At 42.5% G+C, this 23,776-nt stretch overlaps 2 protein-coding genes and 1 long non-coding RNA gene across 4 annotated transcripts; 1 reads left to right on the top strand and 2 right to left on the bottom strand.

Annotated features, from left to right (window-relative positions):
• Positions 1 to 907: 907 nt before the first annotated feature.
• Positions 908 to 1,595, bottom strand: UBL4B (ubiquitin like 4B). Its single transcript, XM_081194231.1, has one exon. The coding sequence runs from the start codon at positions 1,536 to 1,538 to the stop codon at positions 963 to 965; it is 576 nt and encodes a 191-aa protein (XP_081050357.1). The 5' UTR covers positions 1,539 to 1,595; the 3' UTR covers positions 908 to 962.
• Positions 1,596 to 4,491: 2,896 nt separating this feature from the next.
• On the bottom strand, positions 4,492 to 23,541 carry STRIP1 (striatin interacting protein 1). Of its 2 annotated transcripts, none has more exons than XM_081194158.1 (21): positions 23,368 to 23,541; positions 22,464 to 22,533; positions 21,225 to 21,299; positions 20,147 to 20,281; positions 18,167 to 18,287; positions 17,249 to 17,317; positions 16,034 to 16,140; positions 15,548 to 15,675; positions 13,231 to 13,413; positions 12,902 to 13,119; positions 12,492 to 12,557; positions 11,187 to 11,250; positions 10,947 to 11,018; positions 10,451 to 10,525; positions 10,039 to 10,136; positions 9,029 to 9,155; positions 8,821 to 8,921; positions 8,158 to 8,224; positions 7,928 to 8,032; positions 7,584 to 7,788; positions 4,492 to 6,729 (listed from the first exon to the last, which is right to left on the bottom strand). In XM_081194158.1, exons 1-21 carry the CDS (start codon positions 23,509 to 23,511, stop codon positions 6,482 to 6,484), a joined length of 2,478 nt encoding a protein of 825 aa, XP_081050284.1. In that variant the 5' UTR covers positions 23,512 to 23,541; the 3' UTR covers positions 4,492 to 6,481. The 2 variants fall into 2 exon arrangements, with proteins under 2 accessions (XP_081050284.1, XP_081050285.1); XM_081194159.1 differs by having other exon boundaries at positions 17,249 to 17,311.
• Positions 8,232 to 12,529, top strand: LOC308586998. Its single transcript, XR_014008178.1, has 2 exons — positions 8,232 to 8,604; positions 12,383 to 12,529. It is a non-coding gene; the product is annotated as an uncharacterized lncRNA (long non-coding RNA).
• Positions 23,542 to 23,776: the final 235 nt, after the last annotated feature.

Genomic DNA, 23,776 nt, shown 5'->3' with positions numbered 1-23,776 from the left:
CAGCCATATGCTCCCATATGACACACTGACTTTAAGAAAATAATGTTTGATTCAATGTACAGAGAGATGGCGTACAAGGACAAACCATGACAATTGTCCATCTCAACCAGGGCTGTCAGGCTCAACCAGTTCATGTAGTCTTGCTAGAGATCTGCTTTTTGGACACCAGTATTTTAAATAGCCATGCCAAAGATGGAACCAAGGACCATGTACTGTAACTGGATACAAGCCTAGTGTGATGGTGGTGGTGGAGGAGATAAAGCTATGATAGAGCCAGGTCTGAAACAGGGAGACTGTTTTCATAGGTGTTTTTGCACCTCCCTCAGAATGCCCCATATATGGTGATTTTTCAGGGTGTGGCTCCCCCCCCAAAAAAACTATTCATGGGAGAAGACAGAATATATCAACCTGCTGCCAAGACAATGGTGCTGATGCGTCCTGCCTTGCTGTGCTGTCAGACAATTAAATGGCCAGTGCAATATGATAACACAGGGATCATTGAGGCAATGCAGGCTTCCTTCATTCAAGAGTGAGTGTAATTAGGGCTTCATTTGGCCTTAGGAATATTGGACATTGCCAGCTCTGATTTGCTGTGTGGTGCCATGACATCACCACACTAGGAACAAGGCAGCCAGTTAGCTGGGATCACACAGCCAGAAATGAGATGCCCGGGGGGGGGGGGGAATGGCACCAAAGCAGCAGTCAGTAGGGGTAAATGCATTCAGGGGCTGTTCAGTGAACTTTTCTCCTTCCCCAAGGATTCCCTTTCATGCCAAAACTGTTTGCCTGTGAAAAATCTGGCACAGCACTAGTTTCAATACCAACTGAAGCTCTGGTCCTTTTAAAAATGGTCATCTTCATTTACTAAACCTCCTTCCTCCTTGGTACATAAAGACACAGCTCCATGTTCCATACACCATCACTATTTTAATTTTCGCTTAGACATCTCTAAATAAGTCTACTCAAGAGTTCTTCCAGCACCACCTTCCTCCTAGCATTTCTTGTGGCTCAGTCTGGGTCGCTTTATCCTTCCTGGATTCAGACACTGGGGCTGTGGGGTGCCCCTCTTGCTGGGGGAGCTCACCTGTAGCCACCAGTTCACCTTCCTCAGGACTTAGGAGGTCCCCTGCTAACTCTTCGATGCTTTCCAGGCTCAGCAAGCCAAGGCCTTTGTAGTAGTCGTTCAGCACCCGCTCAAGAACCCTCACTGCGTCGGAAGTTCTGAAATGTTTCTCCAGGACTTGCGAGAGTCGATACCACACTGAGTGGGGCTGGGCAGCGGTCGGCTTTGAGGGCTCCTCAGGGTGAGCTTGCTCAGGTTTTTTAATCACCAGATAGAGGATGGACTCTGGGCCAATGAGATAGTCTGATAATTTGTGCTCCCCCTCCAGCACTTTCCCCTGGAACAACAGGGTCTGCTGGTTCTCGGGGACATTGAGCTCTTCACACACCAGGCTTTTCACCAGAGAGATCCTCTCCTCGCCAGACACCTGAAGGCGGCACTGCTGCCCAAGCAGCCTCTTCACTGTGAGCAGCATTGCCTTGCTCAATGGGCTAGTAAATCAAGCCCTGCCTGAATGAGGGAATGGGAAGGGACAAAGAGGAAGCCAGCGATTGGCTGATTTTCCTCTGATGTCACAATTCTACCAGGGCCAGTCACTGTGAACTTTAGGTGTTGAACAAAGGGGGGGAAGTTTGGATGGGGGATAATTTCAATTCAGATTGCACTTTGATATGATCACTCCCTAATTTGCACTTCCTGATACAGCACGAACTGAAATCGATATTCTTTGAAATTCACACTTCTCTGCATTTTGCAATGCGGTGAAATGATATGTGTCAAAATATATAAACATTAGGGGAAAGTGTGCATAGAAATGCACAATGTTAGTGAAGTGAGCATACAAAAATGTGTATATTGGGGAATGTTGCACACAAAACACTACATCTGGAGAAATGTGTACTAAAATGCTAAGTTGCCTCTGAGCCAAAGGAGCAGCCTGAGTGTGCCTTGTCTGCACTCCAAGTATTATTAGATGAATCAATTTGTCTCTCAAAAACTGCTTATGCATTCCAATCATCAATACACAATCTCTGGGCCTTTGCCTTTGTAGAAAACAAAGCAACTGAGGAGCAGGATCCATCTGATATTAGGAACGCAAGGAGAGCCCTGTTCAATCAGGCCAAAAGCTCTTCATTCCATCGTCTTGTTCTCATAGTGACCAACTAAATACCTATGAGAAGTCCATAAGCAGGACATGAGTCAAAGAGTACTCTCCCCACTTGTGATTCCCAGCATCTGGTATTTAGAGACATACTGCCTCCAACAGTGGAGGAAGAACAAAGCCATTGTGGTTAGTAGACACTGATAGCCTTATGCTCCAAGAGTCTGTCTAATCTTCTTATAAAAGCCATCCAAGTTGGGGACCATTACTACATCTTCTGGGTGTTTTCATTATGGACTCTGTGAAGTTCTTTGTCTGTCCTGAATTTTCCAACATTGAACTTCACTGAATGACTCTAGGTTTTAGTATTATATAGGAGAAAAAACTTAGCTATCCACTTTCTTCATCCCATGCACAAACTTTTACACCTCTAGAATGTTCCTCCTTGTCTTTTTCTGAAACTAAAAGCCTCAAATGTTATATACTCCTACTATGGAGTTGCTCCAGCCCCTAGATCATTTTGGTTACCCTTTTCTAAGCCTTGTCCAGCTTTACAATATCCTTTTTGAGGTGAGGCAACCAGAACTGTTCACAGTATTTCAAGTGTGGTTGCACAATAGATTTGTATAACAACATTATATTTGCAGTTTTATACTGTACTATGTGACATAATATTTTTTGCTCCAATAGTTATCACTTTACACTTGCTTGCATTGAATTGCACTTACCATTTTACTGCACATTCTCTTGTATTAATAGTGTATTTTTATCTTTATAGTAAGTTACCTTAGGTATTTTGTAAAAAGGTAAGACTATAAATCTTCATAATAAATAGAATAAACTCGCTGTCTCATTTCCAGAAAGGGGAACTGTTTCTTATCTAATTACACTGCTATGAGACTCTTCTCATTTTTCAGCAAGGAAAACCATAGTCTGAGCAGCTTAGCAAAAATTTCACTTCGTATGCTATTAGAACAATTCTTCTAGACACATTTCAGAAAGATTAGAGATCACACAGAAAAGGCATAAAACTGTTCATTGCCATTTTAAATTATTTCTGTTGAGAGATGCCCTGAGGTGTTGTTGGTTTGTTTTTTTTGAGGAATAAGTAGGAGTAAATAATAAAAAATGGGGGTATCTAAAGTAACGCTGAGTAACATAACCCTCCAGCACAAGGATTTCCACTTGGCACAATCAGATCTCCCCTCTCTTCCCTTGTGTGCCCCTTAAATATGTTCTAGGGCAGGCTTCCTCAACCTCAGCCCTCCAGATGTTTTTTGCCTACAACTCCCATGATCCCTAGCTAGCAGGACCAGTGGTCGGGGATGATGGGAATTGTAGTCTCGAAACATCTGGAGGGCCGAGGTTGAGGAAGCCTGTTCTAGGGGTTCCTGCAACCCCTTCAGGGCACGGGCAGGGGATAAGTAGAAATCCTTGTGATGACGGGACATGTTAGCTGGATACTGTCCACAGTTTGCAATTTACCACAGAGCTTTCCAAACTGTGTGTTGCGACACATTAGTGTGTCGGCTGCAGTGTGTAGGTGTGTCATGTGAATGCTCCCCAAGCTGCTCCCGAGGCTAAAAAGAGGTTAAGTTTAACCTCTGGTTTGCTAGTAAAACAATTACTGTGTTGTGAAATGATGCAAAATAAATTTACTGCATCGTGAAGTGATACCTGTCTAAAAAGGGTGTCACCGACATAAAAAGTTTGGAAAGCTCTCTTCTATCTGGTTAGAGTCTCCTATTAAAACTTTAAGTAATAAACAAATCTACTACTGCAAGGGGACCGTGCTGGAAGGGATCTTAACTGCCTGCATTCCTGGATCAATTCTGTGGAACATAACTCAGACTGCTTGAAATGACCAAGGAAAATGCAAGTATCCTTCCTCTCCATCCACAGACATCAATGGACTCCTGGAGGGGAGGAAGGCAGCTTTCAAGTTTGCTGTCTGTCCCCATCATGCAACTGTCCCCATCAGCTGTGTCACAGACCAGCAAGTGCTCACAGAATAATTTACCCATAATAGCTGGGTTTCATTTTCACTGTAATTTAAAAACAAAATCCAATAGTGTAGTGCGCCAGAAGGAAAAAATGGCCAGATGTTTACCGGTATCAGAAATTTTACAGATAAACTGAGCAAGTACATATCAAGGAACCACCATGCAACCAGGCCTCCTATGAAGTCTGTGGTTAGCAGGGCAAAGCAAGAAAGATGCTGTACTCACCCACTGAAGTCCCTAATTTCCACTGAGCAGAAATTGTCTGGATTTCTTTCCAGGAGATACGTACAGATCTCAGGATTCATACACAAAAGTAGCCACTGTAAGTTGATAGGCATTTTGTTGTTTTTAATGCTTGTTCATTCTTTTATGCGACCATGTGCTTCTGTTGCATGATCATGTCACCATCACACTGTTAACAATGCAGAGATGGGGAGGGGGGAGCCCTACGGTCTCAGTATGTTACACCTTGAAGAAGCTTGGAGCCCCATCTGTAGTTCGTTACAATTTGTGAGCAAATGTCTGCCTGGTGACATTTGCTCAAAACAAATGAATTGGCTTTGCTAAAACTTGATTCTTATTCTACGCTGACACTGTGTGTCTTGGTCCCTGCTGCTGTCTGCCTGAGAGACACTCTGTAACCTCAGCGATGAAAGTTAAACAGCTGGGAGTATTTGGGGACAAGTAATCGAGGCTCAATGTGGAGTGCTGGAGCAGTCCCACCCACTCCCATAGTAGCATTTTAATGGCACCCCAGACCTAAACATATTTACTCAGGAGGCCTGTTCAGTGGGGCTCTCTTCCAAATATGTTAGAATTGTAGCCTGAGCATATAATCAGACTACAAAGCACAAACAAACAAATAGGAAAATGCATTCTACCATATTGCACCTGGCGATGACCTACTGTGCTTGCCTATTCCTGAATGTTTATAAATACAACAGGCTACACTTAGATTTGGTTGTGAGTCTTCTCAGAGCAGATACCATCTCCTAGGGAAGTGAAAGCACCTACTTTATTGTCAGGTCCACTTATATACTTAAAGTAAATGCCTTTACTTCTACCACATTCACAGTCCTGGTTTGCAGGAACCCAGAGACTAGGTTCTAACAAAACATCATTGGAAGTGGCAAACTTTTGTCTGGACTGACAGTACTATTCCAGATGGCTGTGGGTGTGACTTGCAGTGGGAAAGTCCAGACACAGGCTTGCCACTTCATCTTCTGTTTATGAGAACTAGACTGGGATGGAGCATCAAGGTAGGATGGGTTACTTGCTTGGGTCACCAACATCCAGACTGAGGAGACCAGGATTATGCGACATTTAACCAAGAAGCACAGGCACAAACAAGGAGCCCTGGCAAGGGGTCAAATTAAGCAAACTACATTGGCATGCGCATCTGTGCAGCAAAGCTATTCAAAAATTGAGGCTTTCAAGCAAACGAAGGAGGAAAGAATGGCACATTGATGGAAATGGGAAAATGTCAAGAGTTTCTCTTTCCATGGTGAAGCCTTCAAAACAGAAGATTGCTCAATGGAAAGAAATAGATATTAATATTCAATTATACTGGGACATGATCAGCAGTTGTTTAGCTGTTTGGTGCCACTACAGGAACAAAAGAAGGTAACATCCCTGATCCAGTTAAATTGCCTTCCCTGTGAAGGGCCAAGCCATTTGTAATCCACAAGATGAGACTGGAAGCAGCTGCTATGAACACATCCTATTCCCTGCTCCCAATCCTCTCAATTATACAAGCACTAGATGGGACTCCAGATAGCTCCTTTCCCTATTAGTATGAACAACTGTATGCACCACCTATCTTTTCTGCTCTCATTCACACCACCATGATACTGTTTTCCATCCTAACAGAGAAAGGGTTCTGTCCTTTTGGGATAAGAGTGGGGGCATAGCAGAAAAAAGCTGCCATACTACTTTTGGAACAGAATAGCTGGCCAATGCCAATGGACAGAAGCCCAACAAGGAGCATGTGAATAGCAATCAAAGCTGACACTGGTATTTTGCTCAGCGTTTTTCAATTGATCTGAGTCTCAAAGTGAACTGCTCTGAATCCATTTAGCACCTTCTAAACCAATCAGTAATTGAAGTAGCCCAAAAGATGTAGGAAAGCCATATTTGCTAGAACCTTGAGAGCAGTATAAATCCATGCCACCACCTGGAGGAGAAGGAAAGAACTGCAGATTACAAGCCATATGAAAAACCAGTTTTATCTCTTCTCTCTATGCCCGGTTGACCGAAGAGAAGCTGCCTTGTCCTTGGGCACACGTACTAGCTCCGATTCCCTCTTCTCAAACGTCATTGGAGCAATTCTTCCCAACAGATGGGTCTAGAAAAAACTTCCCTTTCCAGCCACAAGTCATAATTCATTTGGAAATCTTCAGGCAGTTCTACGCGCTGGCCCAGAACACTCTGCAAACAGTTATCCACAGGTAGAAAATCAGGATTGTTATGTGCCCGGTCATAACGGCGAGAGTTGAAACGCTCTATGCTGGCACGCAGAGCACACTCCTCAGCCTGGAAGTCCCAAGGACGTGCATCCAGATCTGCAAAAGTCATGAAGCAAACAATCAGCTGAAGGAGCAAAAGAGCTCCAATCATACCCCCACAATGAAAATGCCATACAATGTCATACAGGCAGTCCAGCATTATGTCATCCCATTTGGCAGATCTTTAAGAAATACAACTTCTAGGGATGAGATGCATAGGGACTTCCCAGCAGACATAGACATCAATAATATCTCACACTTGTATTCCAACCTTCTATGAAGAAGTATGGAGTGACTCCAGCTTGTCATTTATGGTCACTCTAGTACAATGGAACCTCGGTTTTTGAATGTATTCTGTTTCAGAAGACTGTCTGACTTCCAAAATGTTCAAAAACTGAGTATCAATGGGCGGTCAGCAAAATCCATTGAAAAAAATGGAAAAACATGCAGCAGAAGCAGTTCAATTTCCAAGGCGCGTTTGAAAACAGAGTCAATCATTTCCAGGTTTTCTGTATTTGTGTTCCGAATTGTTCAGCTTCCGAGATGCTCAAAAACTGAGGTTCCACAGTAGAAAATAGTTTAAGGCTGAGACCCAGTGACTTGTCCAAGACTACACTATATGGTTCATTGCAAGGATCTGAACACGTATTTCTGAGGTCCAAGTTCAACACTATAGTTACTGTACCACCCTGTCTATCAAGCAACATCAATTTAGAGGTGGGGAAGCACATTCCTCAGCTTGCTCTGTTTAGGATAAGTGGAGCCATCACCATACGCTCCTAGCAACTACTGATGGGATCTGTTAACAGGAAGGCAGATGGGTGATTTAAGGGAACTGGCTTGGCATAGCAGTTAAAGGCTTATGAAAGACTTGGGAGTGGGTGGAAAGGAGAGACAGATCCAGGACATACCATTGCCATAAGCCCAGTCATCATTGAGCCGGTGCCGCACTTTTTGGTAGATTGCTGACATGGTCTTCATGTTGCTCTTCCTCCACTGTCGCCCCAAGTACTTGGTCTGCACTTTGAGCAGCTTCAAAACGTAAAGCTGCATCATGGCTTGCTTCACTTTGAGGGCTCGTTTCAGAATGGGTGCAGACTTGAATACCACCAACATCTGAGAAAGCAAAGGAACACTCTCAGTTTTCCAAGACTTCGTCTGTGCCTTGGTCACCATCCATTTGCTTAAGGCCAAAAGGATGGCACATCATCAATAAAGCCTTAACAGCACTATGTGAGGAGGCCCTTCTACTCACCATAGTCCTTGAGTGCTTCCACTTTGTTAATTTGTTCAGTATCCTAAGTAGATTAATGCAGGAAAACAGGTTTCGCCAGCAAAACTGATTGTTGTCTCCAGCTTCCTATAGGAAAAAAAGCAAAACAAAGGAAATATTACCAAGTAAGGAAAGTGAGAAATTGCCCCTTATTGACAATGCCATCTCCACCCCTCAGCTATATATGTTTCTGTCCAGGTAGTTTAGCTCACCAGACTCTCTGCAGTCAGCTCAGGCAGCTCATGCACCACACAGTATGGGTAATCCAAAACAGAGATGCTAAAAAACACAAAAAACCCCAAACGGATCAGAATGGATGACCTATCTAGTGAAATATACCGTGTCCAAAATGGTTGCCCCTGCCAGGTTCAAACATATGAGAAAAATGATTGTGACATCATCTCCACCCACTGCTATTCAGCTGGCAACAACCAAGAGGCTTCACACATGAACATCTTTCTATATCTGCCTATCCCAGATACTTACCTACTGCCAAGAAAAATAAGCAGATCAGCCAACTGCTTAGTAATGTTTTAGCCCACAAGGGCAATGGTGTCTGTTGAGTCCAGTAATACTCATGGCCATGGGATCTACATGAACGTCACTCAATGTCTTTTCAAACAAGCACATTTTAAACCTATCCATTTTACAGACAAGTAGTAGGGTTGGTGGAGAGAAATGATTTCTCAGCAGGTGTTTTTTTATCAGTGGGATGAAACATCTTCCTTTCTCCAAGTTAAAATTGTGAAGGATAACTAGTTATTCTTAGATATCCCATCTGGATACCATCTAGGTGTCCCACTGCAAATATAGTGTGTCACATTTCCTGTCATAGCATTTTGGGATACAGGTGTGCTAGAGATATTCCCACCTACCTGTTCTTGGCAGTGATATATGACATGATGTTTTGATTGAAGAATTTCAGTATAAGGGGGATGCAGTTGGCAAACACTAGGTGCTGGGCCATGTATTCGAACTGGAGCAGGAAACATGTGATAAGAATGGTTAGCCAAGCAAATTCCAGATTCACTTCAATCTCTCTTTCAATTCCAATGCTGATTGCTCATGCCATTTCATGCTTACCTGATAGACATGGTTTAGCTTAAAGTGCTTAAGCAGTAGAAGCAGAACAGCAGAAATGGCCTTTACAATTATTTCTTTGTGCCTATTCACATCAACACCTAGTTTCATACTCTGCAACACAGTTGTTCTGGAAGGCAAAGCAGCAGTATTAGCTTCGACGGCCTGTGATGGTGACTGTGGTAGGGCAGATCTGTCTGTGCTTAATGCTATTATTTATATTTTAGGGCAATTCTCCTTTAAGTAGCACTTTATGGTCTCTCTTTTCTATAGGCCAGTGAAGAAGATTGCTTTAATTTTAGTTAATATATGGGTGATCAAGGAAGAGATGGCAACTCCTCAATACTTTTCTCCAAGCCCTTCCTGACTCTGTTTAATATGTCAATAAAATGAAGAATTCAACAAGCTGTGTGTGGCTCCATTTGCCAACATAAGCACTTCAGGGTGTACTATGCAGAACAAAAGTTTAAAAGAAAAAAGTACTGCCTTGAACCCATGTATGCTATGTGGCAGAACCTATTTACCAATCGTATGAAATCTTTGTTGCTCCAGACATGGAGAAGTACTGTGCATGTATTAATGACACATTCAAATTCAGGGGGAAAAGGTCTTCTATTGAAGCACGAGCATCACCACTTAAGCTGCCTTGAAGCTTCTCAAGAGATTGCTGACTTAACATCCCTCTCCATACTTAAGAGGCCTGCTATTTCTAAGGAGACCCATTTTAAAACAGCTTTCCAGGTCCAGTCCAAACACTTCTTTTCTCTGCTAGCAGATCTCTTAATTCTAGGCTGCACACATCATTTTTCAAGGTTCAGGACAATCAAATGTTCCATCATATGAAAAGCATTTGAATTTTTTTTTATAAAGAACAGCGGGAAAGGAATGTCTAAATATACAAATAAATGTCAGCCTGCCCACTCAACGCCCAACCACTGAATGTCAAGTAAACATCCATTCATTGCCTTTGCCCTTCATTCACCATATGCTTTCCCCCTAAGAATGAGACTCACGGCATCTCCTCTGGCAAAACATCTGCTAGGATGTTAATGGAATCGGTCTTGGCCTTGGAGGTGGGTGCTGCAGCCAGCAGGATCTTCAGCAAGGCAATCTGTGGGTGAAAGTTGAGTGAAGCAAAGAAGGCTTTCAGAAGTGCCAAAGAACAGGAAAGAGGAGAAGGAAACTCAAAAACACAGATAACGGGAAGAGATGAACATGAAACATTGAAGGAAATAGCTTGTCACATACGGGCAAGCAAAGAAGATATATATCAGAATGGGAGTTTGCATAAGCCAGCAGTGAAATGCAAACCGAGTCTAGCTATTTCTCCCATCTTGAAAATGGTAGAGAGGCTAGAGTTTAAGAAATGGGAAAAGGGTGTGGTGAAGCCTTGGGAATGAACATTAGGAGCAAACTATAACTCACCATGTACTGTGGCAGGCTAGGAAGTAGACCCTGGTACAAGATTTCTGCAGGAACTTGTTCAACCTCCTCTTCCCCCTTTATTAACACAAGGAGATAATAGCATCATTCATTCCAACCTCAAGTGCATGCTAAGTTAGTCTGAATATTATGAGCATTCATCCAGAAACTCAGCAAAACTTTCCTTAATAAAGAACTCCTTCCAGAGGCAGCTGCACAGCATCATACCACATAAGGGTTGGATCCTAAGTCTCTCTTTCCAATAAGAGTGTCTCATGGGCAGAGTTCTCATGATCCAAAGCCAATAATCTGATTTGCAGGTTAGGAATCAGGAGGGATCAACTCTTTGACCAACTCACAGCATATGCAGATAGCAAAGATCAGCCAAATGTCCAGTTCCAAATCAGAGATTCACACTTTTCTCCTTCCACTTCTTCATGCAGATGCTTTTTAAACCACAAGTCTTCCCCCTTTTGAACATTTGCCCTATGATACTTACCCCTGACAAGGGAGAACGCAGATACTCTTCTTCCATCTGTACTTGAATCTCAGCAATAGATGTATATTTGTGCTGTAAAGAGACCGGGCAAAGAAAGTTAACCTCATTATCTTGGAAGCCCCGTAAATTCAAGCACTTTTCCTGCTTAGGATATATTTCTTAGCCTGGACAAGCAGTAACTAATTAGATGAGATGTCTTCTACGCATGCAAATTCAGAAGTCCACACAGTGAGTACTCACCAGCTTAAGAGTTTTGATGCTCTCATGAATGGGTCTAGGCAAGCCCACGACTGTGTTAGTGTCACTAGAGGGGGTGAAAGCAAAACCAGTCAGCCAGTAAATATCATAAGTGATACAAATGAGCTATTTTGGTAAAATTGTGAACAGAAAGCTAGTCAATCTGATTAAGGGATTTCACTCTTCTCTCTGTAATGCTTTCAAACAGCACCTTTTATTTTTATTTATTAATTAAATTTCTATACCACCCTTCATCCGAGGATCACAGGGCAGTTTACAATACTTGCTAGGCATGTCCTGATAAATTGTGCAAGAAATAAAATTCTCTTTCATTTGTGCAAGAGCTTCCTGCTCCTACTGAGCCAATAAAAATTGTTTATTAGTAAGTTCAGATATGATTCTCTCAGGCTACCTAGCAACCTAAAAAACAGGAATGCAATGCTTGGAAATTATAGGAACCTTCCTCTCAACTTTAAAATATAAAAGCATGCTAGATTTTTAAGAATGTTCAGTTTGTGTAATTAGTTATGCATCAGGAACAGAACCTGAAATAAATAGGAGGATCTAATTGGATGCATCTAAAATGTAAGATTTTTTTCCTATTAAAATGAAGCACTAATACATAATAAAGAAAAAATTATTATTTCTTAGACTTGGAACAAGTTTGGTTATCTGGATTCAATCTGTAGTTCATATGTACCCTCTGCAATATGGTTTTGTGACTTAGTGTAGCAGGTTTTCACCATTCCTATTAAGCTTTTAGTTGTACCAGCCAAAAGCCTGGAAAATGTCTGTTACCACTTGATATGCTAATTTATTTAGCAACTCTACACATGGTGGGTGTCCTAAGTCTTTTCCTGGTCCTATTCTTCATCTGTCCATAGCAATATTGCGTGTGTGTTTGTGTATACCGGCACACCTTATTTTTGTTGTTTAAGTATTTTAGTCCTTTTGGTTACTCAAATTACAGCAGAATACCATAAAACATTATAGCTGCATTTATAGTTTTCAGATGCATGTATGATTGCATGCACAGACCTCCTGAGATTTCAGGAGCTGACAAGATGGGCAGCAGAAACTCAGTGTCCGAACAGTATTACAGTAGTGGCATAACACAGGATGAGAAACAATTATGTGAATGCTTTAAAAAAATAACAAAGCCTGAACAGCTTGATGTCTTTACTGTTTTCAGGAAAAAGTCTATGCTGCCAGTTACCCAACACATTACCGTAACTGCATAGTAAGAAGAGATCGCCTACAAACAAGCTAAGCACAAGAGGAAACAAATTTGGGGCTCCATTAACTCACTTTCCCAAGGTGTAGCCAATGAATTTGCTCCGACTTGATTCCAGAAACATCTCAATGTCTTTTTCTCTGAAGAAAAGAGAAGAGAATCATATTCAGACAGAACTTTAGGGCTCCTCAAGATTATTTCATTCACCACAAAGCCCTGGAGAGATGAAGTTCCTTAATATGCTAGACACAAAAAAATGAGAATGGCTCTTCTGATCTCAAGCATCCTCAAAGACATCAAGGCTCCCAAACATCATCACAACGTCAATGAGAGAAGCCAGAGCACGTATTTCGTTATAGTTATCACATTCAGAAATCTATTAGGTGCACTAACCAAGTAGTTGAGCACTGGTTTGAGGCTGAAGATGAGAGCCTTCCAGTTCTGGGATTTTCTTTAAATACAACAATCCTGTATAGGTGCTCACCTGACCTTGGGTGCCCAAGGCAAACCTTTTGGGCAAGTCAGTCGGTCAGTCGGTGGGTGCTGGATAGGAGGGGGCATCACTTCATCTCTTTCAAGAGGGAATGTCTCTCCCTCAAGACTATTGTCATCATCATTCTCCTCCTCTTCTTCCCGGGAGTCATCAGCTTTGTAAGGATCTCGCTCATTGAAGGCATCTAAGTTATCCTGTTTAATAAGAGCCTGGAAGAATAAACATACAGCAAATGATGTTATAGTCTGCCTTCTCCTTAGGTTCAGTGTCTTCCTAAACAAAGGAAGATTACATCCAACCCGGATTGTACCCTAACTTACCTTGTGCTCTCGACGACCCCGTTTTTGCTGCTGCTCAATCAAATCAGAAGCAGATGCTGGAGGGGAGGCAGCCCTCATGTTGCGAATCACTTTTATGCTATCCTCAGGAAGTGGGGGGAGCCCCAACATCTCCCTTTTCTCTGCTTTCATATCCTGGAGTTCCTCAAATCCTCCAAGGGTGCACTATGGCAAGAGGATAATTGCAGGTCATTCACTTCCATTATCTCTTTGGTCACTCATAAACCCTTCAAAAACCAGTTTGTTAAAGGTAAACCAAGACGGAGGAATGGAGGATTTGCTGCAGTTATAGGAATGTCTGTCATTCTTCAAAGAACCATTTGTGTATATGAGAAGGCACAGTAGAGACCAAAGAACATAGCATTTTAAACCTGTCTTTGTGCTCATATGAAACATTTTCACAGCTAACTTTCAAACAAATGAAGTTAAAGACATTCGCTCTTGAAGGTGAGAGCTCCACATTCCTAGCAGACACACATACGGTGGTACCTCGGCTTTTGAACATCTCCGTTGATGAACATTTCGGTTTTCCAACATGCCTTGGAAGTCGAACATGCCATGCGGCTTCTGCTGAGTGCAAGATCCTGAGGCCTAGCTGTTGGCTATTGAGTATTCAGTTTTTGAACGTTTCAGAACTCGAACGGTCTTCTGGAATGGATTACATTTGAAAACCAAGGTACCACTGTATTTAGCATATCCTTCTCTTTCTTCAAGAAGTTCAGAGGGGCTTACATGAGACTTCTGGGCAATTCTCATCCACTCACTGACAGGGAAAGACCACCTTAGGTTAAACAGTAGCATATGATACCTGTCTGTGGTATCTGCACTATTATGCTCTTTACTCGGCAGATACCAAACAGCCAGAGGAACACCAAGAACTCTGGAAAAGCCAGGCAGGCTTATCTGAAATAGGTGTGTTTAGCTGAGCGGCAGCTGGACCACATTGTACTGCTCACAGAAGTAGGTAGTTTGAAAACTAGCAACAACATTGCACTTTATTGATTTCATGATCACTTAGTCTTAAACAAGTGAAAATATGTCCTTATAACCCACAAATGGATTATATTATAGCATCCTAGTTGTAGCACCACCGTTTTTAAACTATACATTTCAGCAGTTCAAAAAGAAAAAGAAAAAGCAAGCCAAATGTATGCAGTACGAGTTTCATTATGGCACCAACTAAAATGACTTCATTTATTTCTATGCTCTTTTTAAAAAGATTATGCATTAGTGCACTGCAAGTCCATTTACTAACTAACCTAACTTTTCTAATCAATATCCAGAAATCGTTTCTTTCAATATGAAAAATTAAAACAATTTGGTGTGGTGGGATAAACATTTCATAATTAAATAAAACTATGGACTGCCTGGTTTTCAGATTTAGGCCAACTAGTGTGCTTCTTTGTCAGTCCTGGGATTCCCATGTAAACTGAACCTCTTCCTAAGATACTTTAGCTAGCGAGAAAATATTCATCATCTCTTTCTTCCGAGTTTCAAAATATCTATAAATTTGTTAATTTAAACAAAATAACCCAGAAGCCTCATTTCACATTAATAATGATATTCCTTCCAATGTGTCAATGGCAGCTTGATTTGCTCAGGCTTGGATCCATGATGCCATCTGCTATTTTCAAGCAATCAAAAAGCCCTGAGGATACCCAGACTCAGCTAGCAGCCAGCATAAGAAACCAGCAGCACTGCTACAGGGATGTGCCAAATGGCATTATCAGGACATATATGAAAGGAATAAGCCCAACAAATTACAGAGCAGGCTCTCCTGTGTGTCTGTTTTGTCAACAGTGATGGAAGAGATCAGTAAGGGATTTTTCCCCCAACTCACTATCTAAGATCCTGCTTCAACCCAGCACTGTTCACAGCTTGTAGGTGCACTGCACAGTGCATGAAAAGGGAGTGGTCCTGTGCCTGTGGGTATAATATCCCCACCCCCAAAACTCCACTGCTGTGTATTGCAAAGTTTCCACGAGATTTTTCAATGGTGGTGACAAACTCAACCTAGGATATTATCATACAACACACAGATGTCCTTGTGGTGGTTTACATTTACTGGTTAGCTACAATAGAGCTTTTAATAATAAAATGGACTCCGGACCTATGCACATCCTACAGCTTAAACGCTAAGCATGCTTGTCTCTGAACTGATCTCAGTCAATAAATTAAAACAGCAGCACCACATCTCTTTGTGTAATCCTGGTTATATCCCAAGGGTACAGAGTTTTTAGTTACAGCAAAAGAAGCAATCTGTTAAAAGACCAATTATTCGTAGGCAACAACCTCTTACCAGGACAGTCTTCCAGAGCAACAGCAACACCTTCTTCATAGGGAAGTGTGGGGCATGGCCACTGCAGAATTTGGTCACCATTCCAAAGAGCATCACGGAAAATGGCTCATTGTTATACAGAGGTGCCCCTGAAAGGCAATATATTGGCGATGGCCATGTTACATGAAGATGCCTCAGTTCTAGCTGTATATATTCCAATCCCATCCTCTGCTGTCAATTCACTAGTAGGTCCAACATAACAGCCATTATATTGTCCATAACCACTGTATTTCTTCTTGTCTATGTATACACCGTCCCTGCTTCAGTTTAGTTCTAAACATCCTGCCCATTTAGCGCAAATGAAAAAAGATACCTTTCCATACCTGGCTGGGCAGTTTTTCTTGCAACAAAGTAATTGCACCTTACTGGCTTACTGATACTTACTTCAAATCAAGACTTATAAAACAGCCTTAACAAACATAAAATGGGCAGCAACAGAATCCTTACCTAGTTCTGCTCTAAAGGTCTGTCTCATGGTCTTCCACTCAGGCTTGTCTCCTTCACATTCTTGACGGACAGTCTCTACGATAAGGTACATAATATTCAGCAGCACCCTGCAAAATGGATTGCAAAGACCAAGCAGGTTAGAAAGGCAAACTCTGACAATATGGCTCAGCTTATTCAAAACTGCAAGGGTAGGAGAGAGGGGGCTAGACTAGCAAAGTGTACACAAGTGATGTCCCCCCCCCAGCTTCAGCAGAAGTAGCAACATTATATGCTTGGCACAACAAGAAGATGACAAGTTTTACTGAAAGAAGCCAGCATTTTCCTCCTGCTCCCAGTCTATATTGCCAGGGTGACTGTTGCTTAGCAACCTGTATTTCTTTAAAAAAAAAATGTACTCAGTCTAGTGGGTGTATCTTTACATAAACCACAAGCATCTCCTGGAAGAACTCGCCATTTTCCAGCTATAGATGTTTCACTACAGATGAGGTGATTGTACTTGCACAGCCACTAGCACACAGTGTTACCTAGTACACGGTGTTTCTTCCTAACATACTCTATTCAAAGCTGCGTTAGGTTTGGTTACCTATCTTTTCATACACACACACCCAAGTCCATTAGATCAATGCAGACAGCTGAAGGCACAACAGTATGCTGCATCAAATCTATAAATCTGATTCTTGCACAAATGTCAGAGAAGTATTCAAGTAGATACTGAAAGCAGGGATGGGCAACCTCAGACCTGAGGCCACATGCAGTTTCTCAGGCCTCTCTGTCAGGTACTCAAGTCTCTTCCTTAGCCATACCCCTCATCTGGCCTCTCCTTAAGTGTTTTGCCTAGCTGGAATATGTCCCTCGAACTCTGATCATGCTTCTTGCTTGCCTGGATGGAAGACAGAGGGATGTGTGTGAAGAAACTGCCTGGTATACAAAGGTATACAAATTCACATTAGTTGCTCTGCCCACTTTTTCCTCTGTCCTGTCCACTATTGGCTGAAAAAATATTACCACCACTGCTGGGAGGCTATGCTGAAGTTGCACTATATGGTGTAAAAGGTCCCTTCTACCTCTAAATGTCATGATTCAAAAAGACACAAGAGAATATGCAAATAGAGGAAAGGCTGCGGAGGAAAGGAAAGCAAAGCATTCTTTTAAACTCATGAGTCCTTCACAGGGAAATCTCATCACATCTGTGGCCTATATGCCAATACTCCTCACCTCAGATCGGTGCTGTCAGCCAGGGAGATGGCAGGCTTCCTCACAGCACTGCTGCAGGCAGCACTGTTGCTGAGAGAAAAGAAGCAACATCAACTTAGCTCTTGCTGCCTACAATCTGGGATCAAAGGCTTTTTTTACACAAGTCACATTAAGATTATAACATTAAAACATCACTGTGCAGTTTGCATATCCTGTGGTCTTTCTCTGCAGCTAGGCACCACTCTGCACATGCTCTAATTCCTTCACATATCCAACAGCAGCTGCCCAAAACAGTTGCTATGAGATCTTACAAACTGGACTGAATTCAAGTATGAGAGAAGCATCTGCTCCATAGAACCAAATTACTAGACATGCGATAACAACTTTGTGTTCCCTTTTTTTTAGATAACTGAGTAGGAACATGTTTGATCCTACTGAGATCAAAGGAGTGGGCTACAGAGGCATTCATCTGAGTCCAGTATATACTAATCTTTCTATCGATCCATGTTTAGTTTTTAGCTGCAAGCACAACAAAGCCATCCTCAAAAGTAAGTGATTCTTGTTTGGCACTACAAAGTATAATAATAATAGTATCATTAATAATATTAATACAATTATTATAAATGAATAATTAAAAATCAAGTTATTCTAGATTACTTTTCTATTTCCATTACCAGAATAATAGCATTTCTTAATCAGATACTGGAAAGGTAGGTGAAAAGAACTTGCAGTGTTACCCTGCTGCCTTAATACTCCAGTCCTAAATTCTAGGGCTTTCTATGGAATCAGATAAAAATTGGATGGATACCAGAATGAATCTGGCATCTGATCATTCACAAGCTGTAAAAATATATACCCTGGTGGGGCAGATCATAACCAGGCTATCTAAACAGCCTACATTCCTCTCAGAGGCCAACTCTACAGCAACATGGAACTCACTCAATTTCCATGTTCAAAAGTTCCACCAAAGCATTGAATGTACCAACTTCAAGCAGAAGGAAAACGTTGTATCGCATCCAGGACTGAACTTCAGCTTCAGAGCTGCACTCATCAAATGTGCCTGCAGCCACAAAAACAAAAATCATACCAATTTGCTCTCCATTTTACAGATAAAGCATGTTGTTGTTCTTCATAACTGATATGTTTTTCCTGATTCTTATGCTTAAGGGCAGAGAATTCACAAAATTATAATAACACAAAAATTATAATACAGTACTATGAAAACAACCGGCTAGAATGTCAGCTTCCTGCAGCATCTGGAACCTGCTGCAGGACAGAGAACAAGAGTGTTACACAATTATAAAATAAAGCATGGCTTCCAGTGGGACTTGATGGCACTTGATCACACCAACATCTCAAGGGATAATCCCACCAAACAACCTCTGTTGCCTGAATATTTGGTGCAATGGAAATATGTCACTAATGCAATATCATGCATCTGTACTAATATGGAGACCATGCAAGCTCTGGACCACTGCCTGGACTTGGTGGTGGGCTGGATGAGGGCCAACAAACTGACTTGGAATCCTGGCAAGATGGAAGCGTTTTGGGTGGCTGGTTCCCAATAACTGGCCAACTCCCTACTTTGGATAGGGTTGTACTCCCACTTAAAGAGCAGGCTCATAGTCCAGGAGTGCTCCCAGATCCATAGTTTTCAGTAGAGGCCCAAGTGCTCTTAGTGGTCAGGAGTGCCTTCTACCAGTTTTGGCCAATATGACAGCTATGGCCATTTCAGGACTGGGCCACTGTCACCCATGCGCTGGTAATCTGCAGGCTGAATTATTGCAATGTTTTCTATGCAGGGCTACCCTTGAAGTTGGTCCTGAAGCTGCAGGTAGTGCAAAATGAGATGGCTCGACTGCTCACTGTGGCAGGCTACTGCCACCATGTTACACAGCTGCTAAAAGAACTTCGCTGGCTGCCAATTACCGGTAGTTACTGGGCTACGTTCCGGGTGTTGGTTTTGGTGCATTAAGCCCTATACAGCTTGGGACCAGGATACCTGAAAGATTGTCTCACCCCTTATTTTCCCAGCAAATAACTGTTCTCTGTTGGTGAGGGCCTCACACAGATACTAACAGAGCGGGGGGGGGGGTGACAGTCCATTCTGCAAAATATAGGAATCAGATCTTTTGTGATGTGGCACCCACTCTTTGGAATTCTGTCCTGTTAAATACTACACAGGGACCACCTCTGTTGTCTTTTTGGTACCTTCTTCTTTCAACAAGCCTTCTACAGGTTGCATTTCAATTGGAATTGCTTTTAGATGTTGAAACTGTTTCATTATTTGTGCGCTTGCTGCGCTGGGTTCCTTTGAGTGGAAGGGTGGGAAATAACTTTGATGATAATAATAACAACTACTCAGGTTAATTATATCTGCATATGTGATAGTCAACTACAAACTGCTGCCTCTGTCAACTCTGATGTTCAGGCACACTATGAGCAAAGATGGACAACCATCTTGGTATACTATGAAAAGTGACTGTAAGTCTAGAATCTAGCCCCAAACAACTAAAAATAAAAATGAAAATGAAAATGAAACTAAATAGATCTGCTAGTACAACGGAAGTTCTCCACCCTCTCCTCTCCTTGCATACCTCCTAAATCTGTTCTGGGTTTCTCCTCAACTCTCTGGAACAGATTTGGCACACATATTTGGCAGAGAGGGAGGAGGTTTCATTGTACAAGTGGAAATCTCTGCACTAGTGGATCCATTTAGTAGAATACTGCTCTCAGTCATTTATGCAATAAAGGTAGTAACCAACAAATTTCCTACATCTCTATTCTTTCTTTCTTTTTCAAAAAACAGGCTTTGTTTCACTCAAGTACCATGTTAATAAATATTCCATGAAGACATTACACAGCAACTAGCAAACATTTCATAACTGAGTATTTCCTCTGGCAGTAATAAAGGTATACCTTGTGCAACATAGAGGATGGCACGGGCTACCCTCAGTCTTCTCTCCCGAGCAGTGACTTCAAGGCCATCAAGAAGCCTCATGGCATGGGTACGATGTTGATCGGTGTCCAACTCTGTCCATTTTTTATCCAGCACTGTAAAGTCAAACAGTTTGATATAAGGCTGCTTTCTGAAACTACAAAACAGACCCCCAAAGATCAGGGAGCTTTAACCTCACAAGTCACAGGGCAACTTTGCTTTAGAAGAGTCTGGGAGGTCTGGCTGAATTCATAAGAACCCAAAAGCCCTTACAATTCTTATGAGTTAAAAGATGTGGTAAGCTCCCTTCAGTCTGGCACACTAGAACATTCAGAAAATTCATAAATAAGGATCCTATGCTATGAGATCAGGCCCTCTCATTTACCTTAAATACCTTCCATTGCTTCCAAAAACTCAAGATTTGCTTAAAATACAAACTATTAAATGGCTCAGGACCACAATACCAGGCCCTGCAATCATCACCTGAGGCCCTTCTTTGTTTCCCTCCTCCATGAGAGGTCCAGGGTGGAAACATGAGAATGAACCTTTTCTGCAGTGGCTCTCCATTTGTGGAATGCTCTCCATGGAGAGGTTTGCCTGAAGCCTTCATTACATACCTTTAGCCACCAGATGAAAAAGTTTCTCTATAACCAGGGCTATGGCTGTTGAAACATTCTATAGCCTTTTAAATGTGTCATTGGTTTGGAGGGGTGTTATTGGTTTGTTTTGAGGTTCTTTATTATGTATTTTGTGCTCACATTTTGTATTTTTATGTTGTGAACCACCCTGTGATCTTTGGATGAAGGGAGGTATACAAATTAATAATAATAATAATAATAATAATAATAATAATAATAATAGATTAAAATAAAAGTAAAGTTTCATGAAAAGATGTAAGAACATACTTGATTTAGCAATCAATCCTTTGGTATTTTATTTCTATCACAAAGAGAAAGATCTTACATTTTGAGCACACAAAGACCAACTTCTAGACTAGAGCACACACAAAGCAACTCTACAATACATTTTCACAGCAAAAAGACAATACATCACTCTTACCATGCAGTCTAAAATCTTCCTCAAAGCATTTTCTGTTGAGCTGGAATTCCGGACCTTCAGTGTAACTGTACAGTTCTGCCATGAGATAATAAATACACAAAATCTTACAATTACCAAGTTATATGTTATACAATACCTGAGCATGGTTTAAAGCAACATGACTAGAGACAGCTATTTGTCATAACAAAAAGAATGAGAAGGAAGGAAGGAAGGAAGGAACAAGAAGGAAGAATGTTCATAACACAGAGTGTTATAGAAGATGGCATTATTTGAAAATTGCTGCCATGGGCGAGCTTTCTCAAGCTAAGCCCTGCCCCTGTAGGGTGGGAACCACACCAGTGAGGCCTGCTCATAACTTTGCAAGGGAAGATCCTTGAGATGCAGGGAGAACTAAACTGCTTGATGTAGATGTACCATGGTTAATACAAAACATGGTTAACAAACCTACTTCAGACTCATGACTTAACATAAGTAGTTTGCAGACAACCCTTAATCATGATGTAGGTATTCAGGTGCAAGCAACACTTAACTGTAGTTACAGAAACAAGCAATGGTTAAGCATAATGGGTAGGATTCTGCATAGCGCTAAGGAAATAGTTCCATCAGTGCAAGGATTTCTGCTTGCCTGATGGAACCACCTTTCCTCTCCTCCCCCCCTGAAATATTACTGGATATCTCCTAGTACTGGATACCTTTCTGAGTGAATTTGGGAAGGTGCAGGGGGCTCACAGGGGAGGTGGGAAAGCCCCACTGCTCTAGCAGATGTCCTTGCACTGGGTTTTACAAGCGGAACATGATAGCTGAATCTGGGCAATGTCCGCACATCTCTCCTATTGAAGTAAAATAGGAACATATACTACTGACTGAATGTTCAAAAGTACATATGTATATTTAAAGCAAAAACTAAGACACACTATTTATTTATAGCAGAATTATTTTTTTATTTAGAACATTTCTAACTTGCTCTTCATTAAAAAATTATCCAGGGTGGGTCAGAAAATAATAAACAGAGTTTTTATGTGGATATCACTTCCACTCAAAACAACTTTCCTCACACAGCAGTAATCACAAGATAAAACCTGAAAGCAACTAACAATGAATATAGGAAGGAGCAACTCAAACAAATCCGTTGAGTTTTCAAATAGGCTTGATTTTTACGTTGTAGCAACATCCATTATAATAAAATGAAACTGTTTCGAAACAAAACACAATATTAGAGTAAAGAAGGTCATAGTTTACCTGACAGCTCAGCAGCCCACTTGTCTGTGTCTGCATATTCAAACTCAAAATCTGGAGATTCCGAATAGCCCTGGGTGAAGAGGACAGTTTAGAATAAAACTTTTTTTCCCCAGGCAGAATGCCCTAAGGGTGTTAGGCTCAGCATGAAAGGGCTCTCGACTTTCCCCACGCAGCTTCACTGTTACTATGGTAACTTGCAGATGACTACGGCAATGCTCCTCTCCCTGAAACCTGCTTTGCCACATTGCTCGGCAACTTCGAACTTTTAAGGCTTGCCTGGAACTCAAGTTTCGCGGACTGCCGTGCAACCTGGACAAGATCTGTTCGGAGTTATAAAACCCACTCCCAAGTAAATGTGTACAGATAGGACTGCCGATTTATAATCTTCCGGGTTGCCACCCTACAGGCAACCCTTACCCGAGCGTTAAGAGCCCTTGGGCACAGGGCAGCTTACTTGTGAGCAAGCGTCTGTGCTGCAAAAACCTTTTAGAAAGGCAAAAGGATGGGGAGGGTTTTTCCAAAAGTTGCACTTTTTGCACGAGGGGGAAGCAGCTGCCTTGTGACCTTGGCAGGCTCCTCTTCGGGATGGGGATGGGAAAGAGCCTTTATTTGGGAAATGGCTTCGCGTGAGTAAGGGAGGGGAGGGAAGCCAAGGCTCGGGTGGAGACTAAACATTGCACGTCCACCGTCAGCGCAGGGACATCCCGACCCCACCGACCCCGTCTATTTCATCTCTATTTTTAAACCGCTGGTGACATGCAAGGCCCGACAGGTGAGGGAAGCCCGAGTCACCCAGAGGGAGCCGCTCCCTCCCTCCCGGCTCCTTGAGACTTTGGTAGGAAGCGGCGAGTGGGCGAGGACACGTCCTTCCCCCCACCCGGAGCCCCTCGCCGCCCCGCCTGACCTCCGAGTCCTTGCGCTGGTTGCGGTTGGGCTCTCGGCCCTTCACCCCCGGCGTCGCCGGCGCCGCCAGCCCGAGCCCCGCGCCCCGTTGCTTGTTGTTGACAATCAGCAAGCCCGGACCTCCGCCGCCGCCGCCTGGCTCCATCTCGACGCGCCGGCAGTTCTCGCGCGAACTGGGCCGAGGCAGCGCTAGGTTCTCGCAGGAAGCGACGCCATCTTGAGCGTGGCGGATGGGTGCGGCTAAGATGAGAAGCTCTTGTTTCATGGAAAGGACAGGAACAGATTGAGGATGGCGAGCGGATCAAAGGACTCTTGTGACCTGGCGCGGCAGCCATCTTGGTTGCATCGCGTTATCCTCCTAAAGGCGGCGCTGCCTGAAAGCTGCCATTTCTCCGGTTTTTGTAAAGCCT

Source organism: Podarcis bocagei, assembly GCF_964188305.1.
Source record: "Podarcis bocagei genome assembly, chromosome: 5".
Classification (NCBI taxonomy): Eukaryota; Metazoa; Chordata; class Lepidosauria; order Squamata; family Lacertidae; genus Podarcis; species Podarcis bocagei.
The sequence above is the reverse complement of the archived record's forward strand: the minus strand, read 5'-3'. Positions and strand labels throughout refer to the sequence as shown.